General features: G+C 57.4%; 2 protein-coding genes across 2 annotated transcripts; one reads left to right on the top strand and one right to left on the bottom strand.

Annotated features, from left to right (window-relative positions):
* Position 1: 1 nt before the first annotated feature.
* YBX2 (Y-box binding protein 2) lies at positions 2 to 6245 on the top strand (the record flags this gene model as incomplete). Its single annotated transcript, XM_017850371.1, has 9 exons — positions 2 to 260; positions 959 to 1022; positions 2438 to 2471; positions 3323 to 3412; positions 3972 to 4256; positions 4436 to 4539; positions 4794 to 4971; positions 5663 to 5747; positions 5850 to 6245. Coding segments are annotated over 8 exons (1065 nt in total), but the record flags the coding sequence as incomplete, so codon positions are not given.
* SLC2A4 (solute carrier family 2 member 4) lies at positions 6240 to 12520 on the bottom strand. Its single transcript, XM_017850407.1, has 11 exons — positions 12220 to 12520; positions 10814 to 10930; positions 10530 to 10702; positions 10313 to 10437; positions 10086 to 10201; positions 9796 to 9958; positions 9503 to 9690; positions 9247 to 9351; positions 8997 to 9098; positions 8264 to 8467; positions 6240 to 7749 (listed from the first exon to the last, which is right to left on the bottom strand). Exons 1-11 carry the CDS (start codon positions 12250 to 12252, stop codon positions 7546 to 7548), a joined length of 1530 nt encoding a protein of 509 aa, XP_017705896.1. The 5' UTR covers positions 12253 to 12520; the 3' UTR covers positions 6240 to 7545.
* Between the last annotated feature and the right edge of the window lie 2231 nt (positions 12521 to 14751).

Here is a 14751-nt window from a genome sequence, read left to right as displayed (position 1 = left end):
GGCGGCAGCGGTGGCTACAGCGGTCCCCGCGGCGACTGTGCCCGCGACGGCGGCAGGGGTGGTAGCGGTGGTGGTACCGGTGCCCGCAGGGGAGCCGCAGAAAGCAGGCGGCGGGGCGGGCGGCGGGGGCGGAGCCGCCTCGGGCCCCGCTGCTGGGACCCCCTTGGCGCCGGGCCCCCGCACCCCTGGCAACCCGGCGACGGCGGCCTCGGGAACCCCCGCCCCCCCGGCCCGGAGTCAGGCGGACAAGCCGGTGCTGGGTGAGGGGGGGGCGCGCACAGGGAGGCTCTGAGGGGTCGGCGGGCTGGGGGAGGGGCAGTGTGGAGCCCGGCAGGATCCGGAAAACCAAAGGCGGCCTGGCCCGGAGGCCCAGAGCGCTAACTGGGCTGGGAGCTGCGCACCCAACAAAGTGGATTCCCCTGGTGGGAAATCCTGCCGTGCCTTCCTGGGCGGGAGGGCGGGGCCGGCAGGTTCAGCTAAGGTCTTGGGGTGGAGAATAAAGCCCCAGGGTCCAGCCACGCCCCCGGGCGGGACACAGTGCCTAGTTGACTGGGTTAGAACTAGGCAAACCTCTGAGTCCGGCAAGCAGGTGCACTGGGGACCCTTGCATTGGGAGGGCTAGAAAAACCCTCAGTTATGACCTGGGGGCGGCACTTTGCAGACCAGGTGAGTACCCAGTTCTAGGTGAAGGGTCTGGATTTGTAGGATGTGGGGAACATGCCTTAGAGTTGGAAGGCTTTTTGAAAGCCTGAATCCCCTGTGTGGGTGATTTCATTTGATGGAATAGGGTAAGAATACCTTGAAGCTACTAGTGAAATCTGATTGGCTTGAAGGCAAGCTTAATAGGTTATAAGGCAGTAGGCTAGATTTTTTTTTTTTTTTTGGAGTGTCTCAAAACTGAGTTCAACTCCATCTCTTCCCCCCGTCTCACTGTCCCCACTGCATCTCTGCCTGGCAGCAATCCGAGTCCTGGGCACTGTCAAATGGTTCAACGTCCGGAATGGTTACGGATTCATCAACAGGTATCCAAGAAACCCAGGGCGGGGGTGGAATGGGTGTCTTCCGAACTGGCCTGTGGGACTGGACACCCGCCCAACCTCATCTCGACCCCTGCGGAGGCACGTGGTTGCAATGTCCAGCTGATGCTGGTTGAAAGCCTTTAACCGCAGCACAAATGTGTGCTTAGTGACAAGAGGAAGGCTCCTCCACATCTTCAAGGGCAGCGGAGGATTAATGATTCAGGAACTTGGCAAACCTGGCTCTGACCCTGCCAGCTTCTCATCTCACCTTCTGGAATTGCTTCATTACTTTTACTCTGACATGCCTTTGGGGCAGAACGTATTATAGGGTTCTGTGTGCCTCAGGGCCCCCGGCTGGAATCCTCACTTTCCTGTTATGGCAGCACTCACAACTCAACTCCCTTAAAGAGCTCTGGCTCATTTGAGCCCCCCCACCTGTTGGGACTGAGGCTGACAGTGGGGGGCAGGAGGAAGGAGCCAGAGGCTGCTGCTTTCCTTCAGTAGGCAGCCCCACCCCTCAGCACTGGGAGAGGCTGTGGCGGTGGATTCTGAGCAGAGCCGGGTCTCCCCCAGTGGGCCCTTCCCCAGCCCAGGCATCCTGCCCGGCCTGGCCCTCCTGGGAGGCCCTAGTTCACTCTTAGCACGCTGACCTTCGTGCAGATCCATGTGCTTTAAAGCTAAAACGTTTGTTCTGGGGAACGGTCTCTGTCTAATTCTGGAAATGGCAGACTGGGTGGGGGTCGGAGCGCCTCCAGGAAAACTTTTCCTTTCTCCCCTCCCCCTACCCACTGGGGTTCTTGTGATAGAGAATGGGTGAATGTTTTCTTGTCTCTCACCCTTGGACCCACGCGTGTTGAGAGTGGGCCTGACCCTGGGATTCACCTCCAGGCTGAGGATGAGAATAAAGTTTGGTGGCTGTTTGGAGCAAGTTCCTGACACGTTGTTCCCTTCTCAAACTTGTTCTGCACCTCTGGCCCCCTCTGCACTTTCTGCCTCCTTGACTATAGAAGGAAGAAGACTGGAATTTTCCAAGCCTGATGAGGGTTGGGGGAGGGGTGTTGGCCAGGGACAGTTCCACCCAGCGCTGGCAGGTCATAAGGCTAGCCTGGGGTGGAAGGTGGAGCCCAGGCAGGGGCAGAGCTGTCTCCGGTCCCTCAAGGTGCCTTTGCCTCCCCAGCCTGCCCTTTCCTTGTGAAGTCCAGGTTTGGCACTGAGGTTTTAAGTATACCTCTCTTTACACCAGCTTCTGGGGGTCCTGCTGGCTCTCCCTCCCACTCCCCGGCCCCTGTCTCCCCCTAACTGTGGAATGCTAGAGAGGATGGGCCTGCTGAGCTTAGACTGGGCAGCTAGGGGGGCCTCAGTGAGGAACTGAGGGCTTTGTTAAAGTCCCCTCCTTAACAACTCATCCTGTTCTGCAGGAATGACACCAAGGAAGATGTCTTTGTTCACCAGGTAAGAGCTAGGTTGGCTTTCTGAGGGGAAGAACCGGCCCTCTTTGAAGGCCTTTGCCATAATCCTTAGCAGCGCGCTCCACCATGTTTCTCCGGCTCTTCTTCACAACGGCCCGTCTGCCAGGGAATAGCTACCCCCATCTGCCTCGGGTGCCTGTGTCAACCACCATTAGCCGCACTTGTGTTGGGTTACTAAACGCCTGTCAGAATTGAGCATGTCACCCCTGGGCATGGCACGCTTACTACCTCCTGGGACCTGTTAACACTCCAGGAAGCACTGAGGCAATTTTCAGAGGGAGAAGGTACTTGGGTGCAGTGGTTCTCAAAGCGTGGCCTCTGCACCAGCGGCAGCAGCATCACCTGACATCCAAATTCTCAGGCCCCAGCCCAGACCTGGTGAATCAGAGCTGGGGCTGGGGCTCCGCAATCGGTTTAACGAGCTCTCCAGGTGATTCTGATGCACGCTACAGCTTGAGAACCACTGCTTGGTGGAAAGAGCTCTCATTGGGACTGAGGTAAGAAGCACAGTGCATTTTACCCACTTTGCAACTGAAGACTGTCCCTGCCTTTTGCTTTGGAGTTCATATTTCTTGCCTCCCTTTTGAAATCCCGAGGGGTAAAGCGGGGCGGGAGGAGGGGGAAGAGTGTGTCCTGGGGATGGTAACTGCACAGTCATTGCTGAGGCCCTGAGTTCAGGACTTTTCCCCTGCTAAACTTTGACCACCTCCTTGCTCCACCCTCCAGCTCTAGACCCCAAGTCAAATGTTGAATGAAATTGGGTGGTGGCCCCAGCAGGGGTGGCAGACTGCTATCTTGCTGTCTCACTTTTCACATGGCCTTTTCCCCAATCAGACAGCTATTAAAAGAAACAACCCCAGGAAGTTTCTGCGCAGCGTTGGAGATGGGGAGACTGTGGAATTTGATGTCGTGGAAGGAGAGAAGGTTTGGGGACTGCTATGGGGTATAGAGTTGACTAAGCGTATGGGAGGGTGGCCTGGAGGTCATCGCAGGCTAAGACGCTCCTGGGGCCAGCTCTGACCCGTTCTGCAGGAATGGGACTGTGTTCTCTCACCCTGATGTCCTCTTCCTTAACGCTTAGGCTAAGGGATGTCCTAAATATGTCCCTGTTACCGGTTAGCATTGTCTGGGTTTCTTCTCTGTGGTTCACCAAGCACTTCGACGTCCGTTCTCCACGTGGGGCCCTGTTCTAGACTTTCCAAGTCCGCCTCTGTAGTAACAAGGTGGATGCTGGCTGCCAGGCCTTTCTCCACCCAGTCGTATACTCAGGAGGGTGCAGTAGCAATTATTTCAAAAGGACACATTGCTCCTTCCCAGATGGGTGCAAATGCACTCCACTGCCACTCCAGGGAGGGTAGAAAGAAGTTAGAGGAGCTAAAGGAAAGCTGGAGAGGGGTCTTCCCCTGGAAGAAGGGGAAGCAAGTTGGGAAATGCACATTGGCTGTTGGAGCGGATTCTGACTGTTCCCTCACCACCTTCCCAGGGCGCAGAAGCTGCTAATGTAACTGGGCCCGGGGGGGTGCCCGTGAAGGGCAGCCGTTATGCCCCCAACCGACGTAGGTTCCGCCGATTCATCCCCCGGCCTCCCTCAGTTGTCCCACCACCCATGGTGGCAGACATCCCCTCCGGGGGGACAGGACCTGGCAGCGAAGGGGAGCGGGCTGAAGACTCTGGGCAGCGGCCCAGACGACGGCGCCCCCCACCCTTCTTCTACCGACGGCGGTTTGTGCGAGGCCCCCGGCCCCCCAACCAGCAGCAGCCTATAGAGGTGAGGGGAAGCTGGAATATGGGTGCCACTCCCCCAAGTTCAGGAGAAGAGTGGGAATTAGGATCGAGACCATGAGTCACCAAAGGAGGAGGAAGTGAGGGTTGGACAGAGCTGTGGATAACCTGACTCCGGAGCAGCTGCTGTCCCCACAGCTCACCGGGGCCTTTGCATGTTCCCAGAGCACTGACGGGGTAGAACCCAAAGAGACAGCCCCATTGGAGGGGCACCAACAGCAGGGAGATGAGCGGGTCCCCCCGCCCAGATTCCGGCCCAGGTACCGAAGGTAAGACTCCCCTGCTAGGGCTTGGTCTTCCCCTTCCAGTGTTGGCTCCTTGGGGAAAGGGGCAGGAGGATGGAAGGGCGAAGCTCTAGGCAGAGCCTGGGCTCCTGGTGAGAGGTGCCTTGTGGGAAGGCGGTGCTCATGGGCTGGAAGCCTGGCTCCTGGAGGTAGGGTGGGGCAGCTGGGTGAGCCCTGGGGAGGGAGTGGTCTGCCCGGGGTGTTCCCTGGTCCCCTCAGAGCCCTGCTCCTTTCCCTAGGCCTTTCCGCCCCAGGCCACCCCAGCAGCCTACCACAGAAGGTGGGGACGGTGAGACCAAGCCCAGCCAAGGTCCCACTGATGGTTCCCGGCCTGAGCCCCAGCGCCCACGAAACCGCCCCTACTTCCAGCGGAGACGGCAGCAGGCCCCTGGCCCCCGGCAGCCCGCAGCCCCTGAGGTGAGGACTTCAGATGTGGGATGAAAGAAAAGGCTGAGACCAGCTCCACCCCACCCCCTCCTTTTTTCTTTTTCTTTCCTACTCCATCCCTTGGTTCCTTCCCTCACCTGCCCTGGCCCTGCCACCACCCTCTTCCATGCAGCCTGCTGGGTCCACCCCTGGCAGGTGTCCCCTCCCACCAGGAAGCCCCAGCAGAGGCAATCAAGCCCATGTCATGCCCCCACCCCCTCCACCCACCCCAGTGCTTCCTGGAGCCATCGCACCAGCTTGTGGATGTGAACTGAGGGGTGTGATTGAGGGTATTAATGGGAAGGGAAAAAATGAAAGAAGGTTGAAGTTCGGGGCTCTGAAGAACAAGTCTCAGCCTGGCGCGATGGCTCACGCCTGTAATCCCAGCACTTTGGGAGGCAGAGGCAGGCGATCACTTGAGGTCGGAAGTTTGAAACCAGCCTGACCAACATGGAGAAACCCTGGCTCTACTAAAGATACAAAAATTAGCCCCGCATGGTAGCGCGTGCCTGTAATCCCAGGTACTTGGGAGGCTGAGGCAGGAGAATTGCTTGAACCGGGAGGGGGAGGTTGCAGTGAGCCAAGATCGCGCCACTGTACTCCATCCAACCTGGAGTGAGACTCTGTCTCAAAAAAAAAAAAAAAAAAGAACAAGTCTCAATTGGCCACCGCTGTTCTTTAGACCTCAGCCCCTGTCAACAGTGGGGACCCCAGCACCACCATCCTGGAGTGATTCCAACTCAAAGGACACCCAGAGCTGCCATCTGGTGAGTGGCTGGTGCAGTTGGGCAGGTGGCCAGGAAGGCGGAGGACTGGGTGGCAGTAAGTCGCTGTTGTTCACAATCTGTCCATTTCCTTTTCTCTCTCAGGTATCTGCCAGTTTTTCCAACTGACCTGTACCCTACCCAGTACCCTGCTCCCCCATTCCCATAATTCATGGCATCAAAACACCAGCGTTTCACCTTTTCCTTGAGACTCAGGAGGACCAAGCAACAGCCTTTTTCTTTTTCTTTTTTCTTCCCTCCCTTTATCAAGGGTTGAAGGAAGGGAGCCATCCTTACTGTTCAGAGACACCAACTCCCTCCTGTAACTCAGGCTGAGAAGGAACCAGCCAGCTCTTACCGCCTCCTGGTTATTTTTCTTCCCGCCTCACCCCCCAAGTTTATTTTTGTTTTCCCCCCGGCCCCCTACCTCTGAAGCCATTTTATGACCTGTCATTTGCCACCTGAGCCTCCAGTAAAAACAAAAACAGGCTTTCCTGTGGTCTTGGTCTCTGTCTCTTCTGTTTTGGAGAATCGCTAGTAACTCACTGTTGAAGGTGGGGAGGAGGGGATGTGGGGCCACGGGCAGGGCCTGGCATCCTTGCTCCCGTTTCTCCAGCTGTGCCCCTAGTGAAGAGTACCCTCATCAGGGGGATTCACTGCCCCTGTGACATGGGCTGACACCTCCTCGCAGAGTGAGTATTCTGCAGATGCCAAGAGCAGTGTCCGGCACTGGCAGCTACAATTTATTGAGCATTTACTATTAATAAAGCAATGAGTAGAAACGTGAGTAGGGGCATGAGCAATGGCATCCAGAAGATTCTGAGGCCTTGAGCTGAGGCAGGACAGAGGGAGGAAGAGGGGTGAAGAGTTATGGTCCCTGTCTCAGCCCGTCCTCAAGTGCCTCTACGACAGGATGCTTGTGTTCGGCAGTCACTTTATAGAAGTATCTATATATATACATTTAGTACAACCGACCTTTGGTTTCTTCTTTCAACCCCCTTTTCAAACGTATATAAAAATATCCAAAGGCTCCTCCCAGCCCAGTGTTTCCAGGCAGCCTTTCAAATCCCCTTTTTGCCTTAGTTGGTCAAAAGCCTGTTCGTGCAGCACCCTTCCAGGAAGGGAGAGGAAGAAAGCTAGGGCTCCTTCTTGGCAGCCTTGGGGAACAATCGGGATAGAGCCCCAAGCCTAGAGGCAGGAGCCTACTGTCCCGTCTTGCCACACATGGGCACATACTTTCCTGTTCCCTCTTACCCTGGAAGGCTGAGCCTGCAGTGAGGGAGGTGAGTCCTTTTCCCTGGAGGGGTCAAGAGAGAACCCCCTTCGCCCAGAGTCTGTGTGGTAAGAATTCAGTGAAAGTCCCAGATTATGGGAGGAGTCCAAGGTGGTGGGAAACTGGATTTCTTGTCTCCTGTCCTGCTCTCTGCTCTGGTTTGTCCCACTGAGAAAGTCTAGACCTATCCTCCCTCCAATCCCCCTTCTCTAGCAGGGAAGAAGGTATTCTGGAGCTGAGTCTGGGGGTGGGGAGGAAAGGGGAAGGGGGGAAGAAGAGGGAGGGGAGAGTGGCCCACCCTGATGGCCACGGCCTAACCACAACACATAAGTAATCCAAAAGAGTCACACGAGGGGAATGAGGGGGTGCTCAGACCACCCTTCCCCCAGCTTCCCAATTCTCCCAGGCTGCAGGGTTTCTTTTCCACCTGGAAGTAATAGGGAAGAGAGGGTTGAAGTGCTGCAGAGGAAAGGAAGGGGCCTCTGGGGTGGGTGGAGAGAGCTGGCTCTCCCACCCCTGCCCGGCCCCTCAGTCGTTCTCATCTGGCCCTAAGTACTCAAGTTCTGTGCTGGGTTTCACCTCCTGCTCTAAAAGAGAGGGTGTCCGGTGGAAGGCAGCTGAGATCTGGTCAAACGTCCGGCCTCGAGTTTCAGGTACTCTTAAGAAGGTGAAGATGAAGAAGCCCAGCAGGAGGACCGCAAATAGAAGGAAGACGTAGGGCCCCATAGCCTCCTGGGACAGGTGGAGAAAGAGGTGTTGACAGAGTGAGGTGGGGAGGGAAGGGGTGGTTTCAGGCAACCAGGAGCTAAAGGCCTTCATAGGGAGCTGGGGAGACGACAGACAGCAGCGGCCTCCTCCAGGGACAAGGAAAATGATCAGGAATAAGAATTTACACGGAAAAGAGGATTCTCTGAACCCCAAACACTCTTAGTTTTCGCCCCCTTCACCATCCTCAGTTACTGCACTCAGGAGAGTCCCAGCTGTTTGTAGCATTCATGCAAAGCATATCATTTTATTCTTGGACTAAGGTAAGTTATGTCACTGGTGCGTTTCGGACACCTCAGTTGCTATCCAGTCTAGGTCAGCTCCCTTCCTTGCTTTATTCTGTGGAGCAGGTGGTCCACCAAAGTGACCCAAAGACCAATGGTCTGTGGCTGGAGGAGTCCCTGACTGGGAAGCAGGTGGGCTAGCTGTGTGATGCCCACCTCTGGCCTACAGTGTGGGAGGCTGGGGTGGGAGGACCTACCGCAACATACTGGAAACCCATGCCAATGATGAAGTTGCTTGTCCAGTTGGAGAAACCAGCCACAGCCATGGCTGCCGGGCGGGGTCCCTGGCTGAAGAGCTCGGCCACGATGAACCAAGGAATGGGGCCAGGACCAATCTCAAAAAATGCCACAAAGCCAAAGATGGCCACAATGGAGACGTAGCTCATGGCTGGAACTCGCTCCTAGGAGCCAGAGAGGGAGGGTGGAGAATCCAGTTGAGGGCTTTCTGGATCTTCCCTTGCCCTCAACCCAGAGAGGTGAAATCTAACCCCCTCCCCAGCAGCTTGTGGGGGGCCTGTCGTCCCAGGTTAGAGCAGGCCCTTGAGCCTTTCTGAGCACTGGTGTTCTGCTGGCTATCCCAAGTGTGTTCAAGGCAGAGGAAATGTTATGGCCTCTCAGTTCTTATTACTGTCAGCTCTCCCTGGGCTCTAAAGCTGGATCTTTAGGAATGATTGTTCCTGAGGCTTGACAGGGGCTCTCCCTCCTGGCTGCCAGAGTTGTGCCACAGCTGCCTCCCAGTGCAGCCTAAATCCCTCAGGAGCAGACCAGAGTCCCAGCAGATTCTGGAGCCAGTCACCCACAGCCCTGGTCCAGAGCTGGCGCCAGGATTGAAAGTGTGTGTGTTAAGAAGGGGACCTGGCTGGTCACAGAGACTCTCAGGACCATTCCCATGGGCTGGGCTGCTAGCCCCTCCTAGCCTCCAGGCCTTACCAGCAGGAGCAGAGCCACAGTCATCAGGATGGCACAGCCACACATGCCTGCCAGGCCCAGAAGATGGAGCGTCCGGCGCCCTGCCCGCTCCACCAACAACACCTGTGGGGAGAGTCAGAGCTTGACCGGAGCCTTTCAGGCACGGGAAGTAGGAGGGGCTGCGTGGGTGAGGGCAACCAAGAGCAGGACCTCCGGGACACCCAGGGATGTGAAGCCAGTGACTCGGGCCATTCCAGAGGTGAGCAGTTACCGAGACCAAGGTGAAGACTGTGTTGACCACACCCGCTCCTATGGTGGCATAGGCAGGTTGGCCTACCCCTGCTGTCTCAAAGATGCTGGTCGAATAATAAAAAACCTAGAGGTGGGGGAGAAGAAGAAGTGATGGCAGGGATGTCCCTTCCTCTACTCCAGCCACAACAGGCTGAGTGTTGGTGGAGGGGGTTTGCTCCCAACTCCTGTCTCCCCTCCCTGGGCTGTGCCCTGCCTGGAGTCTGCTCCACACATACAGCATTGATGCCAGAGAGCTGCTGGCTCAGCTGCAGCACGACCGCAATGATCAGGGGCTGCCGGTGGGTATGACTGCCCAGGAGCTGGAGCAGGGACAATGGCCGCTCATGCTCCAGCTTCCGCTTCTCATCCTTCAGCTCAGCCAGCACTCCAGAAACATCAGCCCAGCCTGTCAGGCGCTTCAGACCTGGAGGAGGGAAGGTCAGGCCTGAAGGGACCTGAGAGGAAGCCAGGTGCTAGCAAGACAAAGTGGACGCATGGGCCTGGGTCAGGCTGCAGCAGGAGAGCTTACTCTTTCTGGCAGGTCCCTCGAGATTCCGGATGATATAGAGGTAGCGGGGGCTCTCGGGACAGAAGGGCAGCAGGACCAGCTGCAGGAGGGCAGGTAGCACTGTGAGGCCCAAGAGCAGTGGCCACAGGCTGGCAGTGCCCAGCAGGGACTCCAACCCCAGCACCTGTGGGAGAAGGTTGGGAAAGAAGGCAGGTCACTCAGCCCTCCTGCCTTACCTCAGAAGCACACTGTATTCTCCACAGCCCCACCCCAACCACTGCCCAGGCACCCATGAGGCCCGTCCCGGTTACCTGGGCGATCAGAATGCCAGTGACGATGGCCAGTTGGTTGAGCGTCCCCAGGGCACCCCGCAGGTGAGTGGGAGCAATCTCCCCTACGTACATGGGCACCAGCCCTGATGTCAGCCCTAGGCGAGGGAATAACAGAGGGCTGAGGGCAGGTGTCCACTCCCATATGAAAGCCCAGGTATGGTGAAAGACAGCAGGACGCTAGGCAGGGCTGTGGTGCCCGTGAGTACCTGAGTAGGCACCAATGAGGAACCGTCCAAGGATGAGCATTTCATAGGAGGCAGCAGCGTTGGCCAGGCCCATGAGGCTGCCACCCAGCACCGCCAGGACATTGTTGACCAGCATGGCCCTTTTCCTGGCAGGCAGGCAGAGTGAGGCTGTGAGGGTGAGGGCACCCAGCGGTGGCTCCCTTCCTGTTTCCCCCACCCCTGGCCTCCAGCTCCGAACCTTCCAAGCCACTGAGAGATGACACCAATGAGGAAGGAGGAAATCATGCCGCCCACGGAAAAGATGGCCACAGAGAGGGCCCAGAGGGTGGTGAGGGTGCCTGGCGGGATGGAGCTGGGTCCCTCAGGCCCCTGCCTCCCCAGCCACGTCTCATTGTAGCTCTGTTCAATCACCTGGGAGACAGCAGAGGACAGATTTACTGCAGACCCTCACCTTTCCACCACCCCTGAGACACCTGTCCTCCTTGTTCGGGTACCCCCACCCTGCCAGCTGCAGGCCCTCACCTTCTGAGGGGCATTGATGACCCCAATGTTGTAGCCAAACTGCAGGGAGCCAAGCACAGCAGAGAACACAGCAAGGACCAGGGTCCCAGTCACTCGCTGCTGAGGGGGTTCCCCATCCTGGACAGGCAGACACAAAGACACAGCATGTCACATGGAGCCATGATTTTTTTCCCTTCGCTAGGGGCCCGGGCCCAGCTGGAGCCTGAAGATACTGGGCTCCATCCAACATGTTGGGTGAGGGAAACTGGGCCATATTAGGAATTGCACAAAGATCTCAATGTAAACAGGAGCTCAACTTCAACCTGGGTATAAAAGAGAAACTGGATGTTTGAGTCCATAAGGCAGGGAAATGTTTGAGAACTTGTCTCAAAATTCTTCTGTGACCTTGGGACAGGCTTGGCCTTAAGAGCTCAGATTTGTGTGACCTTGGCCAAGTCACTTGCCCACCCCGAACCTGAGTGTCCTCTGTGAGATGTGGGTGATGTTTCCTGCCTTGCCTACCTATCTGTGAGAGTGTTGTGAAAATCAACATCACATGTTAACAGTATCCCTGACAGTGCTGGTTTCATAAATTGACAAGTGCATTATTTGCATTATTATCATCAGCCGCTGTCCTCTTCCCTCCCCTCTGGGGGTTCTGTCAGCCAGCTCCAGGAGGCCCCCAACAGGACCAAGAAGTGGTCTCCGCTCTAGAAAGGACATCCCGGTCATCTAGGGGTGGCCTTCTCTATCTGTGTCGCAGCCTGCCCTCCCCCTGTAAACTCCGTGCAGGGAGGGCCGTCCAGGAGTTCTGCCTCGGAGAGCCATGCCCAGGGGAGGAGGGCAGGAAGGTGGTGTGAGGGGCGGTGGCAGTGGTGGCCGCTCGCTGGCGGCACAGACTGTCTCCAAGCGGAAACCTGAGCTGGGGGAGGGGGGGTTGACAGTCCCCTCTGCCCCTCCACCAACGATGGGGCCAAGGGAAAGTTCAGCGTCTTGGAGGGCGGCCAGGAGTGGGGGTGGGGGCCCACGGAGAGCCTCCAGTCCTCGAAACACTGCCCGCGAGCGGAGACGGACGGACAGCTCCCGGAGGGCAAGACCCGCCTGGATCTGCTTTCCCGAGTCGGAACCAGGGCAGAGTGTCCCCGATTCCGGAGCGCCGCGCCGCCTATTAGGCAAGGGGGTGAACCCTGGCTCGCAGAATCCACTTGCTGCCTGTGCCCCGAAAGGCCCTCCAGACCCATTCTGCCTCTTGGTAGGATTGGAATCTCACAGTCACGGGTTGTCCAGGCCGGGTATAAATAGCCAGCCCCCCACCTTCACCCCCTGCGCCTGCGCATGAACCACCCCCAGCTGACCCCAACCGCGACCTCCAGCCCAAGAAAAGCGCTACCCGTGCCCCCCGCCCCGCCCCTCATGATGAATCCTACTTCGGAGCCTATCTGTTGGAAGCCCGACGGCATCTCGTCTTAGAAGAGCTGGACGCGCAGGGGCGGCGAAGATGAAAGAATAGATCCGGGAGTCTCTGGCCCCGGCCTGGCGCGCAGAAGCTGCGGGGGCCGTGGGGGTCCCGGAGTGACGAGCGAGGGCGGGCCCGATGGGACCTACAGCCACAAGCCAAGGTGCCAGAGAGCAGTGGGCCTCCCGCGGATCTGGCGGAGCCAGGCTGGGGGAAAAGACGCTAGGAGCCCCCGCCACCTCGCTTCTGCCCCTGCGGGCCACGCCCTTCACAGCACCCATTGGCCAGGAGCCCGCACACCCCAGAAGGCCACGCCCCCTCCGCCTGGGATTTAAAGTTTGGCTGGAGTTGGTGGGGCCAGCCAGTGAGGCCACGCCCCTCCGCGTGGCTGGAGAGTCACGCCTCTCGGTTTCCCGCCAACCTCCGACTGAGAAGTTTTGAGAAGAGTCCCTGGAACAAAAGGCCCCGCCCACCCACGTGTTAGGACTCCGCCCACCAGCCAAGATCCCGGGCTGCAGAAGCATCTTAAACTCTGCGGGTCTGGACTGTGGGGTCGGAGAGAAGAGAGGCCAGGTGTACTTTCCCCGGGGAAACTCCAGAGGCGTAAGACGGCTCGCGAGCCGGCTCGCGGGTTGGGAGAGGAACAATGCCCCAAAGTAACCCGGGGCGGCTATTTTTAGCTCCCACGTTGGGAGCCTCCAAATGTCAGGTCCCGGGCGTCCCGGCCTGTCCCAGGCGGGGGCGGAGAGACAGGGAGATGGAGCCTTAAAGGGTCCACGACATGCTTCCCACGCGAGTGTGGCCCTGGGGGCCAGGAAATTCCGTTCCCAGAGCGGGTCTGGTGGCCGGGCTGCTTGGTCCTGTCTTTCAGTGCCTCCCTGCTCCGGGCGCTGCCTATCCCGTCCTTCGCCTACACACATTCCCCAGGTTGGTTCCTGGAGCCGGTCCGAGGGACAAGTGGTCACACCGACCACACCACCAGCCCTAAGGTCTCTGAGCCTCTGAGGTCTCTGACCATATGCTGGCCGCGTGGACAACACGATCTCTGGAGGCTGCTCCGGGTTTGGATCCTCCGCCAAATTCTGCCAGGCAGGAAGTGCGCGACCTAGGGTCGGCGCGTGGGGAGAGAGAACCGAGATACCCAGAGCGTGGAGTGTCTGGCTCAGAAAACGGGCTTCGGAAGCGCAGGGCTGTGGTGCCACCTGGAGGGCGAGCGAGGAGCCGTAGTGGATTGCACTTGGAATCTCAACCCACTCTCTCTCGCCTTTCCGTCACCCTAAGGCTTCAGGGACATGTAACCCAGGCCCTTCTCTGGAGCTGCAAATCCAGGTGTTCGTTACCGCCTGGATGTGGCAGCTCTAGTGATTAGCATGTCCAAACCTGCTCCTTCTCCTAACTTCCTTATTTCAGTGAATTACCCGCCCAGTCACCCCTATAGTAGAAGTCATGCGCGATTCCTCCTGTCCTGCGCCGCTCTCCCCGTTTATCCAGTTAGTTTTCAACGTTGGTGCTTTGACTTCCAAAACTCTCTCATATTCATCCGATATTCTCTGTGGCGGCTGCCACTTCAGATCACCATCACCCTCACTGATCTTCCTGCTCTTCTTCTTTCCTTTATGACGAGGGCAGAGAACAATTTTCAAAGGTCCAATCTCATCTCTCATGCAAGAAGTCACTGTCTCTATTGCCCCAACTGTCAAGTTCAAATCCCTTTTCAGAGTGAACTCCTGCCTCTCTTCTCCGATCTCTGGCCTTACCTGTCTCTCCTGCCTCTCATATCTCCTTCGCCTCCTGTTCTGGGCAATGCCTAACTCCTTATTGTACCCAGAACACGCTGTGCCGTTACACCCCTTCTTGATCCCTTTGCTGCACTAATCCCCTGCAAAATATGGAATGCCGGCTGGGCGCGGTGGCTCACACCTGTAATCCCAGCACTTTGGGAGGCTGAGGAAGGCGGATTCCCTGAGGTCAGGAGTTTGAAACCAGGCCGGCCAACATGGAGAAACCCCATCTCTGCTAAAGATACAAAAATTAGCCAGGCGTGCACACCTGTAATCCCAGCTACTCGGGAGGCTGAGGCAGGAGAATGGCTTGAACCCGGGAGTCGGAGGTTGCAGTGAGCCAAGATCGTGCCCCTGCACTCCAGCCTGGCGACAGAGTGAGACTCCGTCTCAAGAAAAAAAAAAAAATCCAGAATGCCAAAGGACTCCTGTTCTTCCTTCAGAGAAAGCTTCCCCACCCAGCTCCTGCTCCACAGGTTCACTTCATTTCCGGCTTCTGGGGACCTTGATCCCTGAGTTCCAGCACAGAAGACTGAACAAATGACACAGTTCTTAGCACACTGTCTTCATTGATCTATTTCTCATTTTATTTTGTTTTGTTTGTTTTGAGACGGAGTTTCGCTCTTGTTACCTGGAGCGCAATGATGCGATCCTTGGCTCACTGCAAACTCCGCCTCCCGGATTCAAGCCATTCTCCTGCCTCAGCCTCCAGAATAGCTGAG

Source organism: Rhinopithecus bieti, unplaced genomic scaffold (genome assembly GCF_001698545.2).
Source record: "Rhinopithecus bieti isolate Rb0 unplaced genomic scaffold, ASM169854v2 scaffold_32008, whole genome shotgun sequence".
Lineage (NCBI taxonomy): Eukaryota > Metazoa > Chordata > Mammalia > Primates > Cercopithecidae > Rhinopithecus > Rhinopithecus bieti.
This window is presented reverse-complemented; position numbering and strand designations above follow the sequence as displayed.

What these genes read in the sequence shown, in the direction of transcription:
- SLC2A4 (XM_017850407.1), bottom strand. Translation starts at nt 12,252, where the DNA reads ATGCCGTCGGGCTTCCAACAGATAGGCTCCGAA. An exon ending in TCCAACAGATAGGCTCCGAA is followed by an intron (nt 10,931 to 12,219) that starts GTAGGATTCATC and finishes CTGCCTGTCCAG; the next exon opens with GATGGGGAACCCCCTCAGCA. An exon ending in CAGTCTTCACCTTGGTCTCG is followed by an intron (nt 9,099 to 9,246) that starts GTAACTGCTCAC and finishes CTCTCCCCACAG; the next exon opens with GTGTTGTTGGTGGAGCGGGC.